Below are 23,824 nucleotides of genomic sequence, written 5' to 3' on the forward strand. Positions count from 1 at the left end.
TTTTAATTTCGTCGGCTTTTCCAAGTCTAATATTTAATTTTATCCCCACGACCCCTTTCCAATGGTTTTTATATTATTTTTATTGTTTCTTTTAAATTAGGTTGACAGCATGGTGATTATGTAGAATCTATTCCTCCTCCTCGTCCTCCTCCTCTTCCTCGTCATCGAGATCCTCTTCGAAGTTGTTGCCTCCTGTGGGGGTAACATTGGAGCCTAGCTCGATGACCGGTTCCTGCTCCTCGACGGGCGTGTCGGGCTCCTCGACCAGGGGCTCGGTGGCCTCGGCCTCGGTGTCGTTCTTCTGGATGGCCTGCAGCTCCTGGGCGGCGATCTCAGATTCCTGGCGGGCGATCTCGGCCAGCTCGGCGGCCTGGCGAGCGAGTTCGCCCTCACTCTCCTTCTCGATCTCCGCCAGGCGCTCCAGCTCCTGCTCCCGAAGGCGCTGCTCCTCCTCCAGACGGGCTTCCTCAGCGGCGCGGGCCTCTTCGGCGGCCTTCTGGGCGGCTTCCTCCACAGCCTTCAGCGCGGCCTCTTCAGCAGCCTTTTGGGCGGCTTCTTCGGCCAAACGAGCCTCTTCGGCAGCCTTGAGAGCGGCTTCTTCGGCGGCCTTTGCGGCAGCTTCCTCGGCGGCCTTCTGGGCAGCAGCCTCTTCCGCTAGACGAGCTTCCTCGGCGGCTTTCTGGGCAGCCTCTGCGGCCGCTTTCTGGGCAGTCTCTTCGGCAGCCTTGGCGGCAGCTTCTTCGGCTAGACGGGCTTCTTCGGCAGCTTTGAGAGCGGCTTCTTCGGCAGCCTTGGCGGCAGACTCTTCTGCAGCCTTTTGCGCCAGAAGAGCCTCTTCGGCGGCAATCTTGGCGGCCTCTTCGGCGGCCTTCTTCGCCTTGGCAGCAGCCTGTTTCTCGGCCTCAGCTGTTAGGCGGTCCCTCTCCTCCTTCAGGGCCCTTAAAGATTATCAAAACATTAGTTAAATTACAAAAATGTGTTTTAGGAACACCCACTTCTCTTCCCGACGCTTGGCCTCATCGGCTTTCTGGGCTTTCTTCTTCTCCAAATCGATTTCATCTAGGGCTTCCTCGTTGACCGTCAGCAGGCGCTCCTGGCGAAGACGCTGCTTCTCCTTGGCCTCCACGTCGAGTGGGTCCTCCAGGGGCCTAGGGGCAGAAAATTTTCTAGATGGACGGTTAGGATCCAACTCGGCATCTGAAATGTAGAGCTTGTCAGAAGAACCCTCGCCACAGTGCGTATGCTTCTCTATTTTATTCTCATTTCACATTAAGTATCCTTTACTTTGGTCGTTCACTCAGTTTTATCAATTACATTATCTTGTACGACTAATACTTACTACGTGGGTCGACGGTTGGTGGTTTGCTTATAGCAAGGAAAATTGCAGATACAGTAGACGCCAATGGTTTAGAGTATTGTGTGGCATTAATGGGAATTTTCTTTAAAAAGTTCTGGGTGTGAAGAATTGAACCAAAATGTGGTTAATGGGTTAAGCATACATACATATATACATCTCAAAAAGCAAAAGAGTACATAAAGTAAGCAGAGGTCTCGAGGTGTTGGATCGTGTGTACTTGTGTCTTTGATTTCGTATTTCTGCATCATTTATTTACAAGATTGTTGTCAAGTGTTGTATTTTATAAAAAATAGTTGGTTATCCTGTTAGCAGGGCAAACGCTGCTATACTTTGTCCTTTTAAAGGAGTTTTCAATCACCCACTGATGACTAGCTTTCGAGCCCATAAAGAAAGATTTGCGCTCCGTATTTACAAATTAATATATTGATACATATTTGTGAGTAAATATCCCTAAAATGTGTTTACATAGGCATGAACATAACATTGGTTAACAAAATTCGCGCTGACGTCCATATCTTAAATGCCAAAAATTATGCACATGAAGTGTTTATTAATTCGTAGTCGGTGATCATGAAAGTATATAATTTAATCGTCAGCTTTTACTTAAGTTACAACAAGTCGAAAGATAATGAATAAGTATCTACATTTCGGTGAGTCACATGAAAAATGTTAGTATCACAAGTGATGCGCTGAGTTTATTTATTTTGTATTCGATCTTTTAAGCTGTTCTGATCTGACTTGTGTGGGTATTAGTCTGAGTAGTGAAAGCGCCAGAGGGTGTCGATATCAAGTGTTCATCTTGTAGATATCGGCTAATTGTCTACCACGCAAAAGAAAGTCTTTTAGATTGGTTTATTTAAGAAAGAGAAGTGTATGTCCATACAAAAATCAGGCATGTTATCATTTAGGCCTCAACTTCAACAGCTTCAACTGGAAAGAATCAATCAATCATAAAACGTATAACGTTAGTGAAATACAATGAACCGAACAATTCAGGATGCAGCAACCAAATATGTAAGTTAGTTACAAATGAATAAACTAATTTAGATTCTGTAGCACCGTATTACAAGCTATCTGAACTTTGTAGAAAGTGAATATTCGAAGGAAGTACAATTTCGGAAAACAAGTGGAGAACGCAAAAACGGAGAACTGATACAAGCCAATTTATTTAATACGAACAGATATAATATCATTTTTAACCAAGCCATAGGTGCCTTTTATTGCTTTTATTTGTCTGGCATGTAATGAAGAATGTAAATTATTCCTTGCTTGATTTTTGATTTATGAAAGTGTTTATTTTATCAACTAGAATTTTTTTAATTTCTTAATGTTTTTCTTATTAATTTGTAACAAAAAAACCGAGAACCCTTGTCCTTGAGTAGGCAACTTCTTATGAATGTCAATCGTTTGGCGCAACATCAATTACACGTATGCTTGAGTGATATATACAGGTGTCGTATTCAAGCGAAATGTAACAACACGAACAGTACTTACCTTCCTTTACAGGATCTTGGGATTTCTTATCACTCTTCCAAGTCGGGTGTCTAAGGTACCAGGACAAGAGGTTAATATCATTTCGAACTTTGTCCGAATCGTACAATGGACTTCTAACATTATAGGCCTTGTCACCGCAAATCCTTACTGATGCAAGATGACTTTTACCTTTTGTTATTCGATTATTTAAAAAATGGAATTTAATAGCCATTTACTATGCAATTAAGATGTCTAACCACAGTTGTGAACTGAATACATAGTGCAGTAGAGCGGCACCAGTGCGGAAGGCAACTTACCAACATATTTTACAGCTGGCCTGGGGTAGTGCGAGATATTGTGAACCTCCTTGGCGATGTGACGCACAGGATTTGTGACGCGGGCCACATAGGCGTCGAGGGCCAGTTGGGAAGTCGGCTCATAGGTGTAGCTAGAAATATATAAAATAGTTATTAAGTTTTCAATAAAAATAATATTAATATAATAATATAATAATAATCTGTGATAAATTTTTCATTTCCAACCCAAAAAGAAGGTATTCTTATTTATTTATAATGTGAAAAGCACCGATTAATATTTCTAAACCATAGAAATAGGTACCCAATTAGTATTTTTAGCTAATTAAATTTCATAAATTGTCATTTCTTTCCAACCAATTTGAGCTAGGAATTTTATTTTTGCACACGTCGTATGCGTGATGTGAACGCAAAAATTGCGTATACGATAAGTGGAACGAATGCAATTATGTTCTATGCCAAGGGCTTGTGAATTCTAAAAAACTGCGCCAAGATGGCCTAATAAATGCATAGAAACATATATATTTCAAGGCGTATAAGAGCTTTATAAGCTATTTTCGGGTTTCTAAGGGCCACTAAAGCGTTTAAGGTCGCCCCAGTGGTTCCACATTTTTCTTATGAGTAGATCTACTTACCCAGTGACTGGGAAGGGAGTGCAGCTGCGTGCACGGCGCACCACGGGAGTATGCAAGTCACGAATCAGAGATTGCGCCCGGTTGCGAATCCGGCTTGTTTCCTCGGAGAAGGTCTGCAAATTGGATGGAATGTTAGGGGCACGTTCCAAAGCAGTAATATCGGCATCAAACGGAAGCACTACTCCAGGCTCTCTGTGTGGCTAAGTGGGCAAGCTGCGTGCTAAGAAACGGTGGACCAACTTACGGTGAAGGGCTCGGTATTGAGGTAATTGGTCAGCGCCCGGGCACCGTATCCAGGCGGCAGCCTCTTCAGGTAGGCGGGCACGGAGCGAACCGGGCTGGTAACGACCCTCACCGGCGAGGAGGTGATCCTCAGCGGCGAAAGCGAGCTACGGGGCGCGTACACCCGGGTGACCGTGGTCGGGTTGTAGACGTAGGACGGCGTGTACGTGGTGTACGATGTCGGGATGTAGGTCGAAGTGTAGGTCGATGGCAAGTAGGTGGGGCTGTAGTAGGTCGATGGCGTGGTGTAGGAGTAGGTGGTGCGCTCCGGCGATGAAATCACTCGGGTCGTCGTGCGGACAACGCGAACAGGCGATGGGGAGTGTATGACGCGGGAGACCACGCGGGCGGGCGAGGTCACCACGCGGATGGGCGAGGTCACCACCCGGGTTGCGCCGTACACGCGGCGGGGCACCGAGTAGCTCGAGTAGATGGGGTAACTCGACTTGTACACCTATTTGGCAACGGTTTCAAAATTAACACAACATCGTATGTGCGAAGCTGGGTGATACTGATCTGATTCGATTAGCGGAATGAGAAAGCGGAGAGTTGAAGTCAGAACATAACTAGAAACGGAAACGGAAACTGAAACCATGAGCTCTCCAGTCGGAGAGTTGCTCTTGATGATATGATATGATATAAGTTAGTTCCATGTCGGAATGAGTCGATATATGGGAAGATAGACTGTTTTATTTTAAACTTAAATCGGGTTGATTCTTTTCCTTGGATTATTCTTTTGCAGATAGTGGGAAATCTTAGATCTTAAATCAAAGAAAGTACGAACTTGGAAAGCTCTACCTTTACTATCTTAGGTTCTGCGTTGATTCTCCAATGTTGTTACTACAGTTTTATGTATATTGATATTAAAAATATTTAAGTTTTTATGTATTAACATGAAAAATGTGCACCAACATTTTCAATATTTCAACAAAACGCAACACTATAGTTCTTATATCTTGGGTTCTTCTGGCTCTACAAACTAAGTAGGAGGGCTTACTACTAACCGAGTCGGCTTTTCCAGTGACGATGATGTGATGGATGTGATTGAACAGTGTGATAATAGTCAATAGAAAAGAATAGTAAACCATAGAAAGATGGATGACAAGCGATGTAGGCGAGCAGGATGAAAGCCAAATACTTACACGAGTTACTTTCTCGACCGAGGGGTACTGAAAGTAATACAAAATACGGCATTGGAGGTTTAGGGTCTCAAAGTATGACAGTTCGCCTAGTCCTTGACAAAAACGGGGGGGCTTTCGGTTTCCTACTCTGTGTCTCCTGCATGAATATCGTATCGACCTTCTACTCTCTGGGCTCAACAAAAATAACGCTTGTTTATTTGAGATTAGACCGTGTTTATTTTATTGTATCACAAATATGTTTTAACATGACTGCTTGAAGGTTGCAAATACACAGAGAAATTCGTTTTTTGTTTCAGTTAATCTAGTCTATATGCGAAACTATTTGGTCATTAGTGGGGATTAGTCCAAGTCAAAACAAATACATCATCATCATCGGAAACATCGTATACATATACATGGGCACTCAAGGTTAGCGTGTTAGGTGGATTATTTGAAATATAAATATGTGTGTATATTATATATTCAAAACAATGACGTATTAGTGGGCACCATAACATTCAAAGCCGTGGGCAACCGACGCCGCCGCTGCCGGCGCCGCCTCATCCGATCCGCCGATGCAGTGCATCCGGCAACCTACACGTGGTAGGAGAAGTGGCGGTACTTGGTGCCGCCGGGCAGGCTGCCGGAGGTGGTCGAGGAATAGCTGTAGCCGCCGGGTCCGGCGCCAGTGGTGCTCGTCCGCTCGGTGCTGTAGTTGTACGAGCCGCCGGGCCCGCTGCGCGAGGTCTTCTCCACCGTCGAGGTGTAGGTGGAGCGCTCCGGGCGGTACGAGTGCGGGTTGCTCGAGTCGTAGCTGCTCTTCTCCACGGACGACTTCGAGGTGTACGAGTAGTCCGAGGAGGCCCTGCTGCGGTGCGAGCCCGGTCTGTCCGTGCACAGGTCTAAGCGTGGAGTCTATAATTCCGATTTGATAGTGATATATAGAAAAGGTTTGGTTTGGTTTCGGCATTGTGGCAACGCAAGCTTTCAGTTTAAGTTAAGGCAAGACTGCTCCACGAACTGCTGTATGCAAATGGCCAAGTAACGCAAGGCGACTCATTCGGGGGAAATTGAAACATGTTCGAACGGTTTAACTTTGGAGTTTCGAGTTTAATGCAACCATCTATGTAGGCACACAAAATGCTATGACTCTATGGATGAGGCGTTAGACACATGGGTACACAGAGAAAGGGTCATTGTAGGTTGGAAAATGGAAGTGATCTACCATCGTTTTGGTACTATATACTATATCAAGAAGGAAATCCTTGAAAATGCGTTCTTTGAAGTAAGCACCGAATGGTATCTCTTCCTCAACCACAAGCCAACAAGGACTCTTATTCTCTGTGTAGAGTAGAAACTTGTACAAATGTTTAGTGGGTTAACACAGGGTTTAATGGACTATGGCTAGGCCTATCGTTATTTTTATGATTTTTCAGTTTTTTTTCTGTTTTGATAATGTTATGTGTTCTTAGCTAAGACTAGATTCGTTCGACTAGCTTTCGAAGGGGTTCGGTTTATCGGTTGGGTCGGTCACCGGGCATGATCCCTAGTAGGAGTACTTGGTGACCATCGCGCCCGACCTCTCGTTGCGGTAGGTCTCCCGGCGGACGGGCAGGGACTCGGAGGCAGCGCGATGGAGACGCGGCAGCTGGGCGTCCAGACTGTCGCGGAAGGTGCGAGCGGCGGTGTTGCCGCCCGCCTCCACGGTGTCGATGTGCTGGCGCACCAGGCCCAGGATGCGCGTCCGGTTCTTGTCCCGTGTCGAGACGTACGGCTCGATGGGCTCGTAGGCCAGCTTGTAGTCCGGCTTGATGGCCGCCCGATTGATGGGATCGAGGATCGACCGCTGGCGCCGCTCGAGATCGGGTCGCCGCACTCCGAAGGCGGTCACCGGATCCGAGATGAGCGACGGCCGCGGCACGAACGGAACTTTCTCCCAGTCAATTGGTGTTCTCTTCGTTCTCTGCAATGCCCAAAAGTCCACAAGTTTGTTTTTAATTTCTGGCTCAGCCGGGTAATAAGCTGTGGCGCTGGCTCAGTGGTTAGGTGGTGCAGCTGGGAGCTGCTGGCGGTGCTGGGGGCTCAACTGGGGCGGCGGGTCTATCATATGTACACGGTGCAAGGGCGGGGCATTTATATACAGCTTCGTCAGGGGCAGTGGTGGGGGTCGAGTCAAGCTAGATCCGGTATTCGAACATCCTTACAGTATGACACAAGCTGCATATCTACACATGTATCTGAAGACTGGAGTGGACCTCTTTCTTCGGTTAACATAAGAGTGAACTTGAACCCAAGGCAATTTAAGCATTTCGATTTCAATATTGACAAGTCCAAAAGGTCCACCCTAGTCTAAATACACACAGGTATATATGCATATTGATACGACGTAGTGTGGTTGTAAGTAATGTGCAATGGGAGCATTATGGAGTCACTCGCAGCATTAAGGTGGGACACAATCAGCAAACATTTATTTATGCACAGCAATATATACATCAAGTTAATATTCGATCAAGCCATTTCTTCTGCAACCTATCCCTAAATGCCAAGCAACACATCTCTATAAGATAGGTAGACATATTTAAGAGATACACATCAATGACATCAGACGTGGCATCTCTTTTTCATTCATCAAATCATTATTATACGATATTAGGTTGGGATTCTGATAGCGGTCAAATGCGAATATATACAGGTAAAACAGAAAGTCTCCAGACAAGATGGACTTCTGGGGGTTACGATTTACATATACAGCCTTGCTTTGGATTATCATCACATTAAACTGTCTGAAAAATGGGTCCTTTGAGATCTTTTCTCAGCATTTATCTTCTGATTTTCGAAAATTTTGCGTTATTTTGTTGTTGGCTCTCGCCATGGCTTTGGTTTATTTGAATATATTATGGAAATCGGAAAGATATTTTTAGGACCAGCGAAGAGCGAAATGCGCGCGCATATAGTATTACACATACAAAAAGCAAAACCACGGCCCGTACAGAAACAAATTATCGAGAGAGTTGCCTCCGTGCGAGTTTCATCGAGAATTCGCATGTGTTTGGAATTCCACTCGCCCATGTATTTGCCAAGCATTTTTGGGCACCAGACGGACCCGGACCTCAGCTTTTTGTAAATAATAATAAAATAGATAGCGATAGAGAAGAAAATGTTCGGCCTCCGCTGAATTCCTAAAATGTATTCGCGTGTTATATTTGGGAGATGAGTAAACATGTATATCCGAAAGAGATATGAAGATCATCGCGCAGCAATAAATTTGGGAAAACTCAATGCCCACGAGCTCGCGGAAAACTGCAATGTTTTCGCACTCGCATAATTTTGTCAAAATAATTTTGTCACATCTTTATGATTTCGGTCTGGCTCTATATAGTATTTTTGTTAGACTGGGAACGCACATAAATCACATATATAGTATAGTACAAGTACATACAACCACCATGACAGTTATTAAATTGTTAGAAATAGGTTTATGTATGATTCGCTACACAAATGCCCACACTGAACCTGAAAATACATTTACAGAACATCCAGGTGACCATCAGATACTTTTGAGCACAAGGACATTCGGTTGTGGGAGAACCAGCTAGTTATATACTGTAAGTTCGATACGATATTCATTTGCGGTAGACACTTTGCATTCAAACGTGTTTCAATTTCTTAAGTAATCTGCTCGCTTGTCAAAATGAGTAGAGAACCATTGAGTACAGCAAGTGGGACACAAGCGCTTAAAACTGAAATCTTGTGACTACAGATTCGATTAGCAATTAGCTAACTGCCTTCAAATGCTGTCAAATTTATCCGCAGCGTTTGCATTCACAGGTTTTCATAGTTTTGGAATTTGGAATTTTGAATTTGAAACTTGGCAACTGTACGCACAGATATATTTCACAGATTTAAATCAAGGAAAACCACACTACCGTATGTCAAGTAAATAGTTTCAAGTCGTGGGGCTTACCGTAACGGCGTAAGAAGTCGTCACCGGCCTCGAGGAGTAGGTTCTGCGAGTCGTAAATCCACTTTCGTAAACCATTTTGCGATTTTAGAGCTCAGATGCTTTTGTGAGATGTTTCAAATTGAATTGTTCGTTGGATTTGGTTCGGATATATCGTCGTTGCGTGTTGTTCACTAGACGCCCGTTCGAGTTGATCTGCCTGAGAATGGCGCGGAGCACTTGCTTATAATTTTTTGATTTTCAAAATTTTCACAGCCTTCGATCCCTCTCGCGCTCACGCTCCGGCCATACCTCTTTCTCTGTCCATCTCCCAAATAAACTTATTTTTGGAATTAAGAAACATTGACATCTCTCGTCGCGAAAGAGCGAGCGAATTCTGTTTACATAAAGCCAGCACTTTTCATACAGTTGCGTTCGGAAAAGCCTATGTACAAGCGCACATCGCCCAGTGCCCACAGGATATGGGCGCCCTTTCGAAAACAAACGTCACGGATGTTTTCCAGAAACTTGGTATTTTTAGATCGCACACTCACAGAATATTTGTTATCTCGGCGAAGTGTTGTGATATTATGATATGATGTAGGGGCCCTTTCTGCAAAGGTGATAAGTGGGTCGATATGTACACCAATGTTTTGAGAATCGTTTATTTTTAAATGCAGTACTAGATGTTTGAATATTGCTCATTAGCAATTATTGAAAATCGAATACATTTGAATTTGAAATTTAATTATAAGCATTGAATGTAAACTTTAATGGAGGAAAACTACATGTACATTGAGTTTTCCCGAATGACTTGCAAGGTCTTAGGACCATTCTCGCATCATTCAAAACATCATCGCACTATTCGTCATGTCATTTGTTAATTTCGTCCAAAGATTGATTGACAGACAAACATAGAACGTCCAATTACGAGTGGGTATTTTAAGAATAAATCAAATAAGGCATGAAATGAGAATCCTGAGAGCAATTTATGGTCGGTGGGTATCACCTGTGGACCGGACCCAGAGCTTGCCACACACATACAATATAAATTATTAAAAAACACAAAAATGAAAATAAGATAAAAATAAATTTTGTTTTCCAACAATTTGAGGCCAGATTACTCATACATTCTTACAATAGAAGATCGGAAACATGTATTCGTGAACATATAAATAAACTGCACATCATCGCATACCCACCTATTAAATCGGCTGTGTAGGTGTCTGGTTGTATATAAACAAAACCGTGGCAGAAATTCAAAAAAGCAAATTCTTTATGACATTAACCTTAACGAGAGGCAATGAATGGCTCGTAATTTCAAGGCTGCCAAAGTCACACTAATCGCAGAACAAATATGTCATTGAGCGTTGACTTGGAATTTCTTATTTGCCTCGCACCAATTAAGTGTAAATGGACATTGACAAGTTAACAGCAAATAAAGCGGCCTACAGGACGCGATATAAACAAGTTCTACGGAATGGGTCTTTAGGGATAATCCTATATAATCATATATTTTTCTTAAGAAATTATAAGACATTCGAGAAACATTTTTTTTACTCATACTTTTACTTGTAAATTATTTCAAATCCCTAATGAATACTAAAAACTTTGATAAATCCACATATAACTTAATATAATGTTCAAATGTTCTACTTCAAAAAGTTTGCTGAACTCAAAAGCACATAAGATGTTTCTATTTATTTATTTAAATCCGTTATGATTTTTTGGAGGCCAGCGTCTGCGACCCCGACCACTAAACTATAGAAATATATACGACTTTTAAAAATATGTCTATTTCAAACATGGGGTTTTGTAATGCTTAGATCACTTATACTTTATCAGATCCTTCGAGTTAGCACATTATTTAGGCGGTAACGTTTCTTTGAGTTACTTCAAACCATTTGTAAATATCAATGTAAAAGCCCATATATCTTAGGCCTTTTGGGTGTTTACAAAAAACGAGCGGCAAAAAGTCAGTGACTTAATACCAGAAATCTCTGGTCGAGTGCCCCTCATAATGATGCAAGTCGCGCAGGTGCAAACACTTCCATGTGTCTCCGCTTCCAAGTCGCGATTTCGATCCACGGCAGTACATAGATCCACGACTCTTGGTTTCAGATGCACGGGCCCCCAATTTTTCCGCCCAGCCAGCGTGGTTGTTTGTCGGCGTCTTCGCCGTTTTCGTGGCTGCGATAATTTTGTTAAATAATTGAGTATGCAATGAAAATTGCGCATTACAGCGACGTAAATACAATGGCTGGTCGTCTCTCCCTGCGAGGGCCCACTGTGCGTGTGTGGGGACACGGGCGTAAGTGCCTGTATGGTTACAAACACCTGTTCATTCGTCTTGCTAGAATGGGTTTCTTTCCTCACTTTTTCCAAAATACTCGCATAAACGGCATTCAAATCCGCACATTGCTTGACATTTTGTAATTTGAACAAATTGCTAGCATTTTTGGCCAGCTCTTATAAATAGTGGAGTTGCTGCCACTCGAAATATTAGTTTGGAGCAGAGCGAACGACGCGTTGGATCCGCGATAGGAACTTCAGAGGACTACTACTGCAAAATAGCACCCAAAAGGATATATAAACCAGGATGAACCTCAATTACTTTGTCGTATTGCAGCTGCTGGCAGTTATGGTGTTGCTAACCTATGCTAATGCCATACCAAAATATGAAGAGAGTCATAAGTAAGTGGATTTTGATTGGGAAAATTAGGACTCATTTTGGTTCTGATTATAAGGTTCTATGCGGACAAGGGACAGCGGGATAGATCGTACTACAACGAAAACAAAACCCAGCCCAGTGAACCGCAGGCAGCTTCCACAAAGGATAGGCTGGAACGTCTGGGATATACCACCGGCTATGGGTCCCTAAATGTGAGTGAAAGATTTAAGAACCACCAACTTAAAAACTCATCTTTCCCTTGAACCGTTTAGGGTTATCCTGGTGGTACTGGACTGTCCGCCTACAATCCCATAAAACTGGACTTGGGCGGAGTAGTTCTGGGAACTCTCGTGGGCATTGGCGCCATCATACTAATCCCCAAAATTCTATCAGCCTTCCATGGCGGCTACGGGGGATATGGTCGAAGTGAGTTTTTAGAAAGAGATTAGTACAATTAGTTTAATTTGCACTTTCTTTAAGGTGAGGATAGCGATCTGACGCCCCTCAGCAGCATGATCAATAAAATCGACGATGTCCTGGGTCAGAACAACATTGATTCCACGAGCTGCATGCAGCGTGCTGTGTGTGGCTATGTTCGTTCCACGGAGTATAATATGAAGATCGGGTCCTCTGACCAGATGGATGAATTCATTCACATGCTATCGGAGTAAGTAAAAACTTGTATCTTTCATAATATTTATAATTATCTTACCAATATCCTTAATTACTTTAAGAAATGCCCTGGTGGATTACCTGCTGGATGGAACGGCTATAAAAGAGGCTTTGGAGCACGGAAAGCGTTCCAACGATAGGGCGTGTGAGGAGGTGTATTCCAATTGCCCCCTGGATAGTAAATCAGCCACGGATATTCTGATGAAGCTGATGCCCAAGAAGAGCTCCCAAGGAAAGGGAAAATCATCTGGAATATCTCGAGAAAAGAAGGCTTAGAATCATTTCAAAATCATAAAGATTGTTTTCCACACATTCCATACTTAAAACCAAATATTTTCTCAACATTTAAATAAACTCCATTGTGTTATCTTTATTCCAAAATCATATTGTGCATTGTTAGACAAGCATTTCTAAACCAATGAATAAGCCAAGGGCCATAAAACATATGTATTTTTCCCTAATCATATCCTTATAGTAAAGTCTAACCATTTTTGGGACTACTAATGGAGGACTCTTTGTGAGCCTCACTGCCTGTTAAAATAATTTGCAACTGCTTCTCCTGCTGTTCAATTAGCGGCAGCCACTGCTCCGAAGGGGCTGAGAATCTTGTAGACTCAAACTTGGGTATTTTACCCAGATTTCCTAGGACCGACTTGCGATGAGCTCGGTTCTCCAGCATAATGTGCTCCAGCTTGTCCACCAGATTGTTGGACTCCTTGATCAGGTCATCGATGGACTGCAGCAGGGCGTACCAATCAATTTTTTGGGCGCCAATCAGGGAATTTCCCCTCAACCGAAAGGGAAAGGGCACAAAGCTGCGCCAGGGCCTAAAGGACTCTATGGTGTAGGGTATAAAGTGGCGTTCCGACTCCATTTCCACTGCGTCATCGTCGAATTGCCAGGATGCCAGGGTGGGAGCCAAGTTCGTATTATTGCCACTTGCCCTTGTCTGCTGCGATTCATCAAAGTTGAGCCCCCGTATCTTGGCAATCTGATCGCCCAGCCTCTTTTCCACATCGGAGATAAGTTCAGTGCCATCCTCATCGGTTTCGGGCAGATACGAGTTGACCAGATCCTTGTTGTAGGCCTTGGGCAGTAGCGTTTGAGTTTGGCGCGAAACGGTAGGCACACTGTCGGTCATCTGGGACATGGAATAGGTGAGCACATCTAAAAATATATGGTTGATATTTCGTAGGGTAGGTAATTTAAGAACCAAGCTTACACTTCTCATAGCCATCCTTCTTCTTGGAGTACTGTCCATCGGTGAGAATTCCGATGTCCTTGTGCAATATAAGATCCTTCTGCACGCCAAAGCTGGCCTCTTTCATGAGCTTCGTGGGCACAAAGTCCGTTTGCAGGGCGACATTTGCCTTGCCAGCTCTTAAACGTCTATAGAAGAAAATATTTAGATTTATTTAAATTTAAGAATTATATTTAATAACCTGGAGGCATCCAGTAACTTGGCCCGCAGCAAGGCGCTCTTGTCGGGTTTGGTGAGCGTGGAGACGCTAACTGCCCGCCAAGGAGGTCGCTTGGCCTCATTCTCCTTTTCCTTCTCCGCCGCCAGCTCTTTCATGCGTCTCCAACTGTTTTTGGCTCTATCAAAAATTATTTAAAAACTTTAAAACAGTAAAAAAAAAATAATTCTACTACCCACCTGCTCAATGATGCACTGCTACCTGCACGAATGTTCGATTGCGGAGCACTTTGCTGGTCATCCACACTTTGCGTCTCGCTGGTTTCCGAGGATGTGCCACTGTTGTTGGAGCTGGTACCCTGCTTTGGCCTATTCATGGTAGCGATTTGTTTGCCTTTTTAAACTTTAAACGTGTGTGGGTGGAAGAACTTTGCGAAACGTCTCTATTAGCAGTCAATACATCGATGCATAAACAATTTAGTGCATCCGCGTTGCCATGGTGTCCACTGAAATGGTTGGGGTTGGGGGACTCGGATATCGACCTAAGGATGAAAAGGAATAACAAGGCGCCAAATAATTCAGCAATTCGCACCTTTCACATGGATACAGTGCTGGCACTCTAGCTATATCGCTACCAAGGGATATTATAATAGTAAAATATTTAAAAGGTTCTTGAGCCTTATACAGACATAACAAAAAACATATTTTATTATTCAGCGGCATTAATATCTAGGAGTTGTTATAAAAGGCATTGAATATGCGGAACACATCGCCATTGTAGTTTTCCAAATGCGTTCTTCCCGCTTCGTAGGAGCATTCAGAGAACAGATCGTAGTTCTGCCTGTGGAACCAATAGTTTTTCGTAGTGCTGTTGGCGCCCAGATCGAGTGTGTTCAGCTGCAGCACTCCGAAGTGGAAAGTCCTTCCGTCGGTCTGGACACTCTGCACGACAATTGGCTTGGGCAGAACACCCTCCAGGGATTCCCCGTGCAGCTGCCTGGCTCGAGCCGCAGCCACAACGAAAGCTTTGACCAATGTCCTTGCGTGGAGCTGAGAAGTTGTGACCTCGGATCCGTGGGCATTTTTAACCAGGTGTTTGTTAAAGACCGTGAAGATTGTGTGTGGATGGGAGCAGCTGATGTCCGTGCGCAGGGCTAAAGGGATGACATCGTTAGACTATTATTATATATATATCTTATTTAGACACTCACGGTAAAAGTTCTCTTTTTGGTAAATGTGGCGTTTTGGAATCGATATCGTGGTCTTCATGGGGTAGAGATCAGGCAGGTTTCCTTCAAATTTTCCCTTGATAACTTCGATAGCACGATTAGCGAAAACTACTTTCTCGGCGTTGACAGAGAAACCCAGCAGATCACCGTCTTTGCTCAAAGAGGTCTTGAAGGTGGCATTGTCTATAAACCTTTTACGTACGGAGACCGAACGACCCGCTATTTTTTCGGTTTCCTGAAGGAGTTTGTTTACCAGCAGGCGACTGAGGAGGATTACAAAGTTACAATGGTTTACTGGGGAATGTTGATGTGGTCTTACTTGACCCTTTCGTGGGAAATTCCGTAGGAGCGTGGCAGGTTGAATCGCGGCCTCTCCGGCACCCTCACCTTGGGCAGCTTAACCTGCTCCGCATCGAGCACGTGGGATGCCAGTATGGCATGTCGGATGCTCTTGTCTACGGACTTGGGCAACTGCTGGCTGGCGAGGGCATCCTCGATTTGCTTGGGAAAGGTCGGGATCTCGATGCAGTTGGTCAACACCTGGGCCTGCGGCAATCCGCCAATCAGCACGCTGTTGTCGACGTAGGAGTGGCAAACGGCGGAGTGCCAGTCGGGGTGCCTGCTGTCCTCGGGAATCGTCTTCTCGCGGGTGCCCACGATGTCCACCCTGCAGGTTGAATCGATTATGTATGTTACTAATTACAATCATTAGGTTTTTTCCAGTGAAATACTCACAGTTTTTTCTCCACTTTGGGGTTCAGTATATCCTCTGGGTTCTTCACCTTAACGCCCAGTTTCAGGAGCTCGGCGGCAGCTCCGGTTTCCTTGGGGACCCGCTTTCCCTGGACCAACCAGTGCTTCTTGAAGTGCCAGCCAAGGTGCTGGGCACACAGGGTCTTCGTCAGCCTCATTTCAGTTAGGTTTTGGCAATGTTTTCGTTAAAAGAAATGAAGACCGGTGGACTGGTTATGAAATGTCTATTAGGGATGGGAGGTGCTCAGTCACAGTTACTATCGTTGTTCGATATTCGTTAAACAGTGACTTTAGTTGTTAATCAAATATGAACATTTTAATTTAAAATTATTTTGATCTTAGCACATTTAAACAAGCGACAGATCGAAAAATATACAATTAGCTAAACTAAACATAAACTGAATAACTTAAAAAATAATTATTATTATTTGTATAATTTAAACAGTACTAATTTGAAAGTTGTTAATTTTCTTAACTATTTTAACTTCATACACTTTTAATACTTTTTTAATTTTTAGATTTAATAAGGCGTACCTCGTGACATAGCGATATAGATCGCTTGGCCGAGCCACCACTATTTCTCGGGTCTGGTCACACTCTGGCCAATAAATAAAGAAAAGGCGGAAGATTCTGCTAAGAAAATTAACAAAATTAGGTTAAATTCTAGAAGGTAAGTGTTAAATTGTGATTCCCAAGCAATCCCCCGTGCACGGCGCATCGTAATCACCACGACTTTCGTGTTTCAGCCGCTCACTTTCTCCCGCTCGACTTACGACACCGCGCCGCACCACACCACACGACAAAATGCCGCGATACAGGGAGTGGGACCTGGCCTGCAAGGTGTATGTGGGCAACCTGGGCTCCTCGGCCTCCAAGCACGAGATCGAGGGCGCCTTCGCGAAGTACGGACCGCTGAGGAATGTGTGGGTGGCCCGCAATCCGCCCGGTTTCGCCTTCGTGGAGTTCGAGGATCGCCGGGACGCGGAGGACGCGACGCGTGCCCTGGACGGAACACGCTGCTGCGGCACGAGAATCCGCGTGGAGATGTCATCGGGTCGCTCCCGCGATCGCCGGCGTGGAGAGGGCGGCAGCAGTAGTGGACGCTCTGGCTCCGGGCGCTACAGGTAATTGACCATGACCAAAAACTGTACTTCCCGTGGTGTCTCCCAGAAGACACGGATCTTTTGACCCACCAAAAATGGTATTATTCCCCTGGTATTCTTGTCTCTGAGCACCAGAACTAATCAAATTCTTATCAAAAGTATACAATTTGTTATCGACTTGAAATTTCATTGGGATCATCGCAAAAACATTGATTGCTATTTGCAAACATTTACATTTTCCCGCCTTTTCTCTACACGTGATAAGATAGCTTGCGAATAGGCGCCACTTAAAAGAGATCTCTTCGCAGGCTGTCTTATCCAGATTCTATCGACCCTTGACCCTTGACAATTGAAAATTGATAGTACACTTCTCGGACTCAAACTACAAACTGTATATGTATATTATTATCTACGATCAAAAGCCTTTAGTGGTTGTTAAATACGAGTTATCGACACTTTTTCAGGATAACTCCTTCGGCTAGAACTACTTCCACTGCTACTCTTCTTCCTTCTACAACATCAACAATCTACAACAGCCACCATCTTCACAGCCCACAGCCAGCAACCTTCAACTTGCAACTCTAAATTACCCATGTTCAGCGTCACAGCCTCACAGAAGTTTTGATTAGCAACCCAAATGATTTCACCTTCGAAGAAGCATTGCAGTCGCCAAAAGAGTTCTACTAATGAAGTTATCCTGCGTATCTCTTAAATAATTGTCTACAATTATTTTATTTAATTTAGTTGCCAGAGACTAGGAGTATTTCTTTACGCTAATGATTTACGTATAGTTTTCAGGGTCCGTTTTCTCAAGATACCTCCCCGATAATGAGAAAACTAGCCTAGATCTTGTGTTGTATAGTCAATTATAGATTTGTCCGATCCGGTTCTTTCAACAATGTTGAAAGCTTTAAGCGTAGGATACTAGGGTTGTTAAACATCACAGCAGCTACAGTAATGGGGTTCCAGCTTACTTAACGCTATGATTGATTCATTTGAGCAACTTGCACAGCTTTCATTTGTGTTTATGTATTATGTATATTGTGAACCAGATACACTCCAGCCAGCATTTACGTTTTAAAACCTCACTGTTTCAGCATTTTGTAAGGCGCGTATGTACATACACTTCTTACCACACTAAGCAGTTAGTTGTATTGATTTGTTTGATTTTGGAAGTAATCTTATCTTTACCAACGCGTCTATTTCAGGTCCCGCTCGCCACGCCGCTCCCGATCGCCCCGCAGCCGCAGCTTCTCGCGCGATCGTCGAAGTCGCTCGGACTCCCGCGATCGGCATTAAAATACTTCCCAAAAGGATAACATTTAAGCAGTGTCGCAATCAAACAAGAAGCGTGGTCAAGGCCGACTTTTTGATAGGGTTTCCTTAGTTGATTGCGATGTAAGTACACTTTCTTCAGATGACAATATATAAATCTTTCGATGCATTCTTAAAATTTCCTTTTTTTTACTAAGAAATAAAGACGCACAATCAGCGAGTTTTGATTGGTTTCATATATCATCAAAAGGCATTTGTTTCCAGCAAAGGGGACGTGCTAAATGCACTGTTTATTATGTGAGAATTGACGTGCTACTGTACAACTTTTCTTAGAAGTATGTTCGGATAATAATTTAAACAGGCGCACGAGTGTAAAAATATTATGTATACTAACAAAGGTACACTTTAAACTTAGGAGAAGACGCAACACAAGTTCGTTGCACATGTCGCACTGGAATAAACCCTTACGTCTAGTCATTGTTTATATCCTCGCCGCTGGGCTCTGAGCCCCGGTACACAATGGCAGTTCGGATTGTTTATGGCGCACCCTAGCGCATGCGGTATGTGTTCGACTCCTGGATCTGCGACAATTCTCCCTTGAAGTTTATGTCGATGACAAAGTCCAAGTCGCGGTTGTTCCGCTCGTTGGGCTTCATCTGGAACGTGCCGGTGATCTCCTCGTTCTTCTTGGCCGTCATGTGGTCGTCCAGGTAGAAGACCGTCTGCTTCCAATGCGTGTACGTGGAATCGGGCGACGTGCTGAACCCAAGACGCTTGTGGCACTTGGTAAACTCTATGTTAAAGTAGGTGACTAACGCCTGCACAAAGTCGTTGCGCTTGATGCACAGGCTGAACTTGGACGAGAAGTTGAGATCTGCCTTCTTCACGGTGTACAGGTCGACCTCCTTGACCATGCAGGATGTGGACACCACCTGCTTGGGATCGACCACGTCGACCAGCGGCTCAGTCACGGCCACCTTGCGAATGCAGCTCATGTCGAAGCCGTACACATCGTCCCACCAGTTGATCTTCTCGTCCTTGTACTGTCGGTCCTCGATGGCCGTGATGTACAGTGTACCTCGGTCGGGGAACATCATGCCGTCCTTCTTCAGCCACTTGTCCCGCGCGTACAGCACTGTGTCCAGCATGGACTCGTAGAAGAGGCAGTAGCTACACAAGGAAATGAACGTAAGTGGGTTGGTATTGAGGGGATGCTTTATAAAGGGACTATAGGATTGTCACCCCTTTGAAAGGCTTCTTATAACGTTTCCTTATAAATATCAGCTCGGGGAGCTGGAAACCTACCCCATCCACTCGGAAATGATGATGTCCACGCCCTCAATACCATTTGGAAGCTCAATCTCCTCAATCTTGCCCTTGACCACCTTGATCACATCTTGCAGATTGTTGTCAATGACCACTTGGCGGGCAAACTCGATGATGTTGGAGCAGTCGACGGCGATCACCTGGGCGGCGCCGGCTTTCGCGGCGAACATGGACAAGATGCCAGTGCCGCAGCCCACGTCCAGAACGGTCTGTAAAGAGCGGAGATTAGTACCTCCTAGCCCAGGGCTATTGCAAACGAAGGGGAAACCTCGGAAGTGGACCATACCTTGCCCTGGAACAGATGCTTGTTGTGGTACATGGCGTTGCGGTATGTTACGGTGCGCACCTCGTCCTTGAGCATCTCCTCGTGGATGCCAAAGTGGGCATACGAGTCAAAGTAATAGTCGCGGGACGTCATCTCGTCGGCATTGGCATTGGGATTGTCCCCACTGCTCCCCTCCGCGGGCAGCTTCTTCGCCACATTGTTTGAGTTCGCATTTGAATTGGGCGTGATGCCGGTCGCCGATTCCACAGCTGCCTCCATCGGGATGTCTGTGCTGGCCTGCGAAAGCGATCCGTCAGCAATTGGGCCCTCGAATGGCAGCAAAGTCCGCCCCAAACTCACCATTTTCTAGTTTTTCGGCGTCTCTTTGGTTTTTCACGTCGAAAAAATAGCGACTAAATGATGGGACTATTTATACAGCACGCTAGTTTGAAAAGTCGCTTTTCAACACTGCCGCCGATTGCTGCCGGTGCGAAAAACTATGCGCTATCGATAGTATCGATGTTTCGCGGTCTTGGCAGCGTGCGAATTTTGAATTTGGTATTTTTTGTGCTGGACTTATATGGGCAAGTAGTGACAGTCACTGTTTTGTTTGTTTTTTAATATTCAGAATGCATTATTGATTTACGTTTATTTACGTTTCTATTTTTCTGTATGCCACGTCTACAAAGTCCAGTTGATTCTAAAATATTTTTTTGGTTAAATATATTTTTATATACAATGTATAAATGTGTTATAAACCGTTCTCTAAACTAAAACTAAAGAAAACTAAAATTGCATTTCATTTATGTAAAAAAATGGTCTAATTTGACTTTGACCCGTAACTTTATTTTCTAAATTAATTTTCTCTCATAACCTTGGTATAATTTGAGAAAAAATTACCACACTAAAAGAAATAAAAAGGTTGTAGCGTAAAATAAAAATATTAAAGAAAAATACTTATATCTCGTACACTTTTAAATATTTATATAATATAGTTCATTGAATTTTTCTAAAACTTAGAATTGCACAAGTAAAAAAGCGATCGTTGCTAACAAAAAACAATCGATAGTTCCATGTTCAACATCCCATGTATAGCTATCGCTTGACCGGCAATTTTGGCGGCAAATATTGGCACATCGCATTGTTAAACAGAAGGAAGAAACAAGCGAGGCAGAAAGTAGCATTTATTTACCAAGTTCCTCGTCTTAACTGTGTTTACCAATCAAAATGGAAGGCTTTGATGATGCGGGCGTGTTCTTCTCGGATAATTTCGGCGGGGAGAACCAGTCGGATGCGCAAATTAACTTGCAGGCGGTGAAGAAGAAGTACAAGGAGTTCATCCGCACTTTCAACGAGGAGAACTTTTTCTACAAATACCGGTGAGTGGACCACAATCCCCCATTCGAACCCCCTTAAAAGTATTCTTTCTGCAGCGACACTCTGAAGAGGAATTACCTGAATGGCCGCTACTTCCTGGAGATCGAGATGGAGGATCTGGTGGGCTTCGACGAGGCTCTGGCGGACAAGCTCAACAAACAGCCCACGGAGCACTTGCAGATCTTCGAGGAGGCCGCCCGGGAGGTGGCTGACGAGATCACGGCTCCCCGGCCGGAGCACGAGGAGCAAATGCACGACATCCAGATTCTGCTCAGTTCCAATGCAAATCCCACTAACATCCGGCAGCTGAAGTCCGACTGCGTGTCCAAGCTGGTCAAGATTGCCGGCATCATTGTCGCAGCCTCGGGCATCAGTGCCAAGGCCACGCGGATGTCTATTATGTGCCAGTCCTGCAGCACGGTAATCCCGAATCTCAAAGTAAATCCTGGCCTGGAGGGCTATGCCCTTCCCAGGAAGTGCAACACCGAGCAGGCGGGCAGACCCAAGTGCCCGCTGGATCCTTTCTTCATCATGCCGGACAAGTGCAAGTGCGTCGATTTCCAGACCCTCAAGCTCCAGGAACTGCCGGACTTTGTGCCCCAGGGAGAGATTCCCCGCCACCTGCAGCTCTTCTGCGATCGCTCGCTCTGCGAACGTGTGGTGCCCGGCAACCGAGTGCTTATCCAGGGCATCTACTCGATTCGCAAGGTAGGCAAACCCTCTCGCCAGGATGGTCGCGAGAAGGCCGTCGTTGGAGTTCGTGCTCCGTACATGAGGGTAGTTGGCATCACAGTGGACGCAGAGGGTGCCGGTGCTATTTCCCGGTACAGCAACATTACCACCGACGAGGAGGAGAACTTCCGGCGCATGGCTGCCTCCAACGACATCTACGATCGTCTCGCAACTTCGCTGGCTCCCAGCATTTTCGGTTCGCGGGACATCAAGAAGGCCATTACCTGCATGCTGTTTGGTGGATCTCGTAAGCGTTTGCCGGACGGCTTGTGCCGTCGTGGCGACATTAACGTGTTGTTGCTGGGCGATCCTGGTACAGCCAAGTCGCAGCTGCTAAAGTTTGTGGAGAAGGTGGCGCCCATTGCAGTCTATACCTCCGGCAAGGGTTCCAGTGCCGCTGGTCTCACGGCTTCAGTTATGAAGGATCCTGCAACGGTGAGATAAATATTTGTTAACGTTGTCTTGTTTACTGACTTATAATGTATCCTCCAGCGAAACTTCGTCATGGAGGGAGGTGCCATGGTTTTGGCTGATGGCGGCGTGGTCTGTATTGATGAGTTCGACAAGATGCGAGAAGATGATCGCGTGGCCATTCACGAGGCCATGGAACAGCAGACCATTTCTATTGCCAAGGCCGGCATTACGACCACTCTGAATTCACGTTGTTCGGTTTTGGCTGCTGCCAACTCCATTTTCGGCCGTTGGGATGACACCAAGGGCGAGGAAAACATCGACTTTATGCCCACCATCCTTTCCCGTTTCGATATGATTTTCATAGTGAAGGATGTGCACGATGAATCGCGGGACATCACGCTGGCCAAGCACATCATCAATGTGCATCTCAGTTCAAACAAGTCGGCGCCTTCAGAGCCCGCCGAGGGTGAGATATCACTGTCCACGTTCAAGAAGTACATTCATTACTGTCGCACCCACTGCGGTCCACGTCTGAGCGAGGCTGCTGGGGAGAAGCTAAAGAGCCGCTACGTCCTTATGCGCAGTGGAGCCGGTCAGCAGGAAAAGGCCTCCGACAAGCGACTGAGCATTCCGATTACCGTGCGCCAGCTGGAGGCCGTCATCCGCATTTCGGAATCGCTGGCGAAGATTCGCTTGCAGCCATTCGTTTCCGATGACCACGTGAACGAGGCACTTCGTCTTTTCCAAGTGTCGACTCTCGACGCTGCTATGACTGGCAGCTTGGCAGGCGCCGAGGGATTCACCACCGAGGAGGACCAGGAGACGCTGAACCGCATCGAGAAGCAACTGAAACGCCGCTTTGCCATTGGATCTCAAGTCTCGGAGCAGAATATTTTGCAGGTATTTATTAAAGTTTTTAATTTAGAGGTGCCTTATTTATACTAATTTTGTATGTGCTTTTTCAGGACTTCTTGCGCCAAAAGTATGAGGAACGCACTGTAATGAAAGTAATTCATACTATGATTCGTCGCGGAGAGCTTCAGCACAGAATGCAACGCAAGATGCTCTATCGTATTTGCTAAACACTGTTATTCACATCATTATTAATCCATCGTTGAATGTTTCATCAAACGTACGTCATTTTTACTGCATTTCCATTTATATTATTAAGAAAACCATACATTCTTTTCACTCATGAGACAAATAAAAAATCTAAAATTTCAGAAAGTTCCTTGATGATTCTGGCAGGTTCTAAGCAACATGATAATTAGTTTTTCATAATTATTTTTAACAATTGAACTTAACAAAGGGACAATTTTTAAAATAATCTTCTAAGACATTTATTCTTATACATAAAAAAGTATCTTATGTATCAATAAGTTTATTTCTATGTTTGTAGCACACAGAAGCATATTTCTAGTGCACTATTCAGTCGAGCCGGCAGACTGTTACATAAATATCCAAGATT

At 44.7% G+C, this 23,824-nt stretch overlaps 7 protein-coding genes across 11 annotated transcripts; 3 read left to right on the forward strand and 4 right to left on the reverse strand.

Moving 5' to 3' along the window:
* Positions 1 to 62: 62 nt before the first annotated feature.
* Positions 63 to 9,353, reverse strand: LOC108031558 (protein anoxia up-regulated). 5 transcript variants are annotated; one of them, XM_017105101.3, is made up of 7 exons: positions 9,147 to 9,353; positions 5,204 to 5,230; positions 4,024 to 4,515; positions 3,780 to 3,892; positions 3,148 to 3,278; positions 996 to 1,197; positions 63 to 938 (listed from the first exon to the last, which is right to left on the reverse strand). In XM_017105101.3, exons 1-7 carry the CDS (start codon positions 9,219 to 9,221, stop codon positions 128 to 130), a joined length of 1,851 nt encoding a protein of 616 aa, XP_016960590.1. In that variant the 5' UTR covers positions 9,222 to 9,353; the 3' UTR covers positions 63 to 127. The 5 variants fall into 5 exon arrangements, with proteins under 5 accessions (XP_016960590.1, XP_050745425.1, XP_016960591.1 ...); XM_017105102.3 differs by lacking the exons at positions 63 to 938; positions 996 to 1,197 and adding exons at positions 1,759 to 2,287; positions 2,852 to 3,019; XM_050889468.1 differs by lacking the exons at positions 3,148 to 3,278; positions 3,780 to 3,892; positions 4,024 to 4,515; positions 5,204 to 5,230; positions 9,147 to 9,353 and adding exons at positions 1,340 to 1,439; positions 1,504 to 2,258.
* An 89-nt stretch (positions 9,354 to 9,442) lies between these two features.
* LOC108031561 (uncharacterized) lies at positions 9,443 to 12,812 on the forward strand. The gene is made up of 6 exons (XM_017105106.3): positions 9,443 to 9,653; positions 11,589 to 11,816; positions 11,870 to 12,005; positions 12,066 to 12,219; positions 12,274 to 12,460; positions 12,528 to 12,812. Exons 2-6 carry the CDS (start codon positions 11,722 to 11,724, stop codon positions 12,739 to 12,741), a joined length of 786 nt encoding a protein of 261 aa, XP_016960595.1. The 5' UTR covers positions 9,443 to 9,653; positions 11,589 to 11,721; the 3' UTR covers positions 12,742 to 12,812.
* A 133-nt stretch (positions 12,813 to 12,945) lies between these two features.
* Positions 12,946 to 14,259, reverse strand: LOC108031559 (uncharacterized). Its single transcript, XM_017105105.3, has 4 exons — positions 14,123 to 14,259; positions 13,908 to 14,063; positions 13,688 to 13,854; positions 12,946 to 13,632 (listed from the first exon to the last, which is right to left on the reverse strand). Exons 1-4 carry the CDS (start codon positions 14,257 to 14,259, stop codon positions 12,947 to 12,949), a joined length of 1,146 nt encoding a protein of 381 aa, XP_016960594.1. The 3' UTR covers position 12,946.
* A 292-nt stretch (positions 14,260 to 14,551) lies between these two features.
* On the reverse strand, positions 14,552 to 16,103 carry LOC108031080 (39S ribosomal protein L37, mitochondrial). Its single transcript, XM_017104286.3, has 4 exons — positions 15,847 to 16,103; positions 15,431 to 15,778; positions 15,094 to 15,374; positions 14,552 to 15,036 (listed from the first exon to the last, which is right to left on the reverse strand). Exons 1-4 carry the CDS (start codon positions 16,020 to 16,022, stop codon positions 14,612 to 14,614), a joined length of 1,230 nt encoding a protein of 409 aa, XP_016959775.1. The 5' UTR covers positions 16,023 to 16,103; the 3' UTR covers positions 14,552 to 14,611.
* Positions 16,104 to 16,418: 315 nt separating this feature from the next.
* Positions 16,419 to 18,463, forward strand: LOC108031801 (RNA-binding protein 1). Its single transcript, XM_050888702.1, has 3 exons — positions 16,419 to 16,534; positions 16,611 to 16,988; positions 18,176 to 18,463. The coding sequence occupies exons 2-3, from the start codon at positions 16,669 to 16,671 to the stop codon at positions 18,264 to 18,266; spliced, it is 411 nt and encodes a 136-aa protein (XP_050744659.1). The 5' UTR covers positions 16,419 to 16,534; positions 16,611 to 16,668; the 3' UTR covers positions 18,267 to 18,463.
* Positions 18,464 to 18,495: 32 nt separating this feature from the next.
* On the reverse strand, positions 18,496 to 20,327 carry LOC108031800 (protein arginine N-methyltransferase 1-B). Its single transcript, XM_017105520.3, has 4 exons — positions 20,194 to 20,327; positions 19,855 to 20,130; positions 19,548 to 19,777; positions 18,496 to 19,412 (listed from the first exon to the last, which is right to left on the reverse strand). Exons 1-4 carry the CDS (start codon positions 20,194 to 20,196, stop codon positions 18,791 to 18,793), a joined length of 1,131 nt encoding a protein of 376 aa, XP_016961009.1. The 5' UTR covers positions 20,197 to 20,327; the 3' UTR covers positions 18,496 to 18,790.
* Positions 20,328 to 20,938: 611 nt separating this feature from the next.
* On the forward strand, positions 20,939 to 23,583 carry LOC108032110 (DNA replication licensing factor Mcm5). The gene is made up of 4 exons (XM_017105941.3): positions 20,939 to 21,212; positions 21,267 to 22,377; positions 22,435 to 23,256; positions 23,322 to 23,583. Exons 1-4 carry the CDS (start codon positions 21,061 to 21,063, stop codon positions 23,436 to 23,438), a joined length of 2,202 nt encoding a protein of 733 aa, XP_016961430.1. The 5' UTR covers positions 20,939 to 21,060; the 3' UTR covers positions 23,439 to 23,583.
* The last annotated feature ends 241 nt before the right edge of the window (positions 23,584 to 23,824 follow it).

This window comes from Drosophila biarmipes, chromosome 3R, assembly GCF_025231255.1.
Source record: "Drosophila biarmipes strain raj3 chromosome 3R, RU_DBia_V1.1, whole genome shotgun sequence".
Lineage (NCBI taxonomy): Eukaryota > Metazoa > Arthropoda > Insecta > Diptera > Drosophilidae > Drosophila > Drosophila biarmipes.

Coding starts and splice junctions, on each gene's coding strand:
- LOC108031558 (XM_017105101.3), bottom strand. CDS start 9,221: ATGGTTTACGAAAGTGGATTTACGACTCGCAGAACCTACTCCTCGAGG. Junction 5,231..9,146: donor CGACTTCTTACGCCGTTACG/GTAAGCCCCACG, acceptor TATTACTTTCAG/TACCCCTCGGTCGAGAAAGT. Junction 939..995: donor GCCAAGCGTCGGGAAGAGAA/GTGGGTGTTCCT, acceptor ATAATCTTTAAG/GGCCCTGAAGGAGGAGAGGG.
- LOC108031561 (XM_017105106.3), top strand. CDS start 11,722: ATGAACCTCAATTACTTTGTCGTATTGCAGCTGCTGGCAGTTATGGTG. Junction 11,817..11,869: donor AAATATGAAGAGAGTCATAA/GTAAGTGGATTT, acceptor TCTGATTATAAG/GTTCTATGCGGACAAGGGAC. Junction 12,006..12,065: donor CCGGCTATGGGTCCCTAAAT/GTGAGTGAAAGA, acceptor TGAACCGTTTAG/GGTTATCCTGGTGGTACTGG.
- LOC108031559 (XM_017105105.3), bottom strand. CDS start 14,259: ATGAATAGGCCAAAGCAGGGTACCAGCTCCAACAACAGTGGCACATCC. Junction 13,855..13,907: donor AAGTTACTGGATGCCTCCAG/GTTATTAAATAT, acceptor TTTCTTCTATAG/ACGTTTAAGAGCTGGCAAGG. Junction 13,633..13,687: donor GAAGGATGGCTATGAGAAGT/GTAAGCTTGGTT, acceptor ATATATTTTTAG/ATGTGCTCACCTATTCCATG.
- LOC108031080 (XM_017104286.3), bottom strand. CDS start 16,022: ATGAGGCTGACGAAGACCCTGTGTGCCCAGCACCTTGGCTGGCACTTC. Junction 15,779..15,846: donor CCCAAAGTGGAGAAAAAACT/GTGAGTATTTCA, acceptor TTCAACCTGCAG/GGTGGACATCGTGGGCACCC. Junction 15,037..15,093: donor CCAAAAAGAGAACTTTTACC/GTGAGTGTCTAA, acceptor TCATCCCTTTAG/CCCTGCGCACGGACATCAGC.
- LOC108031801 (XM_050888702.1), top strand. CDS start 16,669: ATGCCGCGATACAGGGAGTGGGACCTGGCCTGCAAGGTGTATGTGGGC. Junction 16,989..18,175: donor TCTGGCTCCGGGCGCTACAG/GTAATTGACCAT, acceptor CGTCTATTTCAG/GTCCCGCTCGCCACGCCGCT.
- LOC108031800 (XM_017105520.3), bottom strand. Junction 19,778..19,854: donor AGCATCTGTTCCAGGGCAAG/GTATGGTCCACT, acceptor CGCTCTTTACAG/ACCGTTCTGGACGTGGGCTG. Junction 19,413..19,547: donor ATCATTTCCGAGTGGATGGG/GTAGGTTTCCAG, acceptor TTCCTTGTGTAG/CTACTGCCTCTTCTACGAGT.
- LOC108032110 (XM_017105941.3), top strand. CDS start 21,061: ATGGAAGGCTTTGATGATGCGGGCGTGTTCTTCTCGGATAATTTCGGC. Junction 21,213..21,266: donor AACTTTTTCTACAAATACCG/GTGAGTGGACCA, acceptor TTCTTTCTGCAG/CGACACTCTGAAGAGGAATT. Junction 22,378..22,434: donor TTATGAAGGATCCTGCAACG/GTGAGATAAATA, acceptor TGTATCCTCCAG/CGAAACTTCGTCATGGAGGG.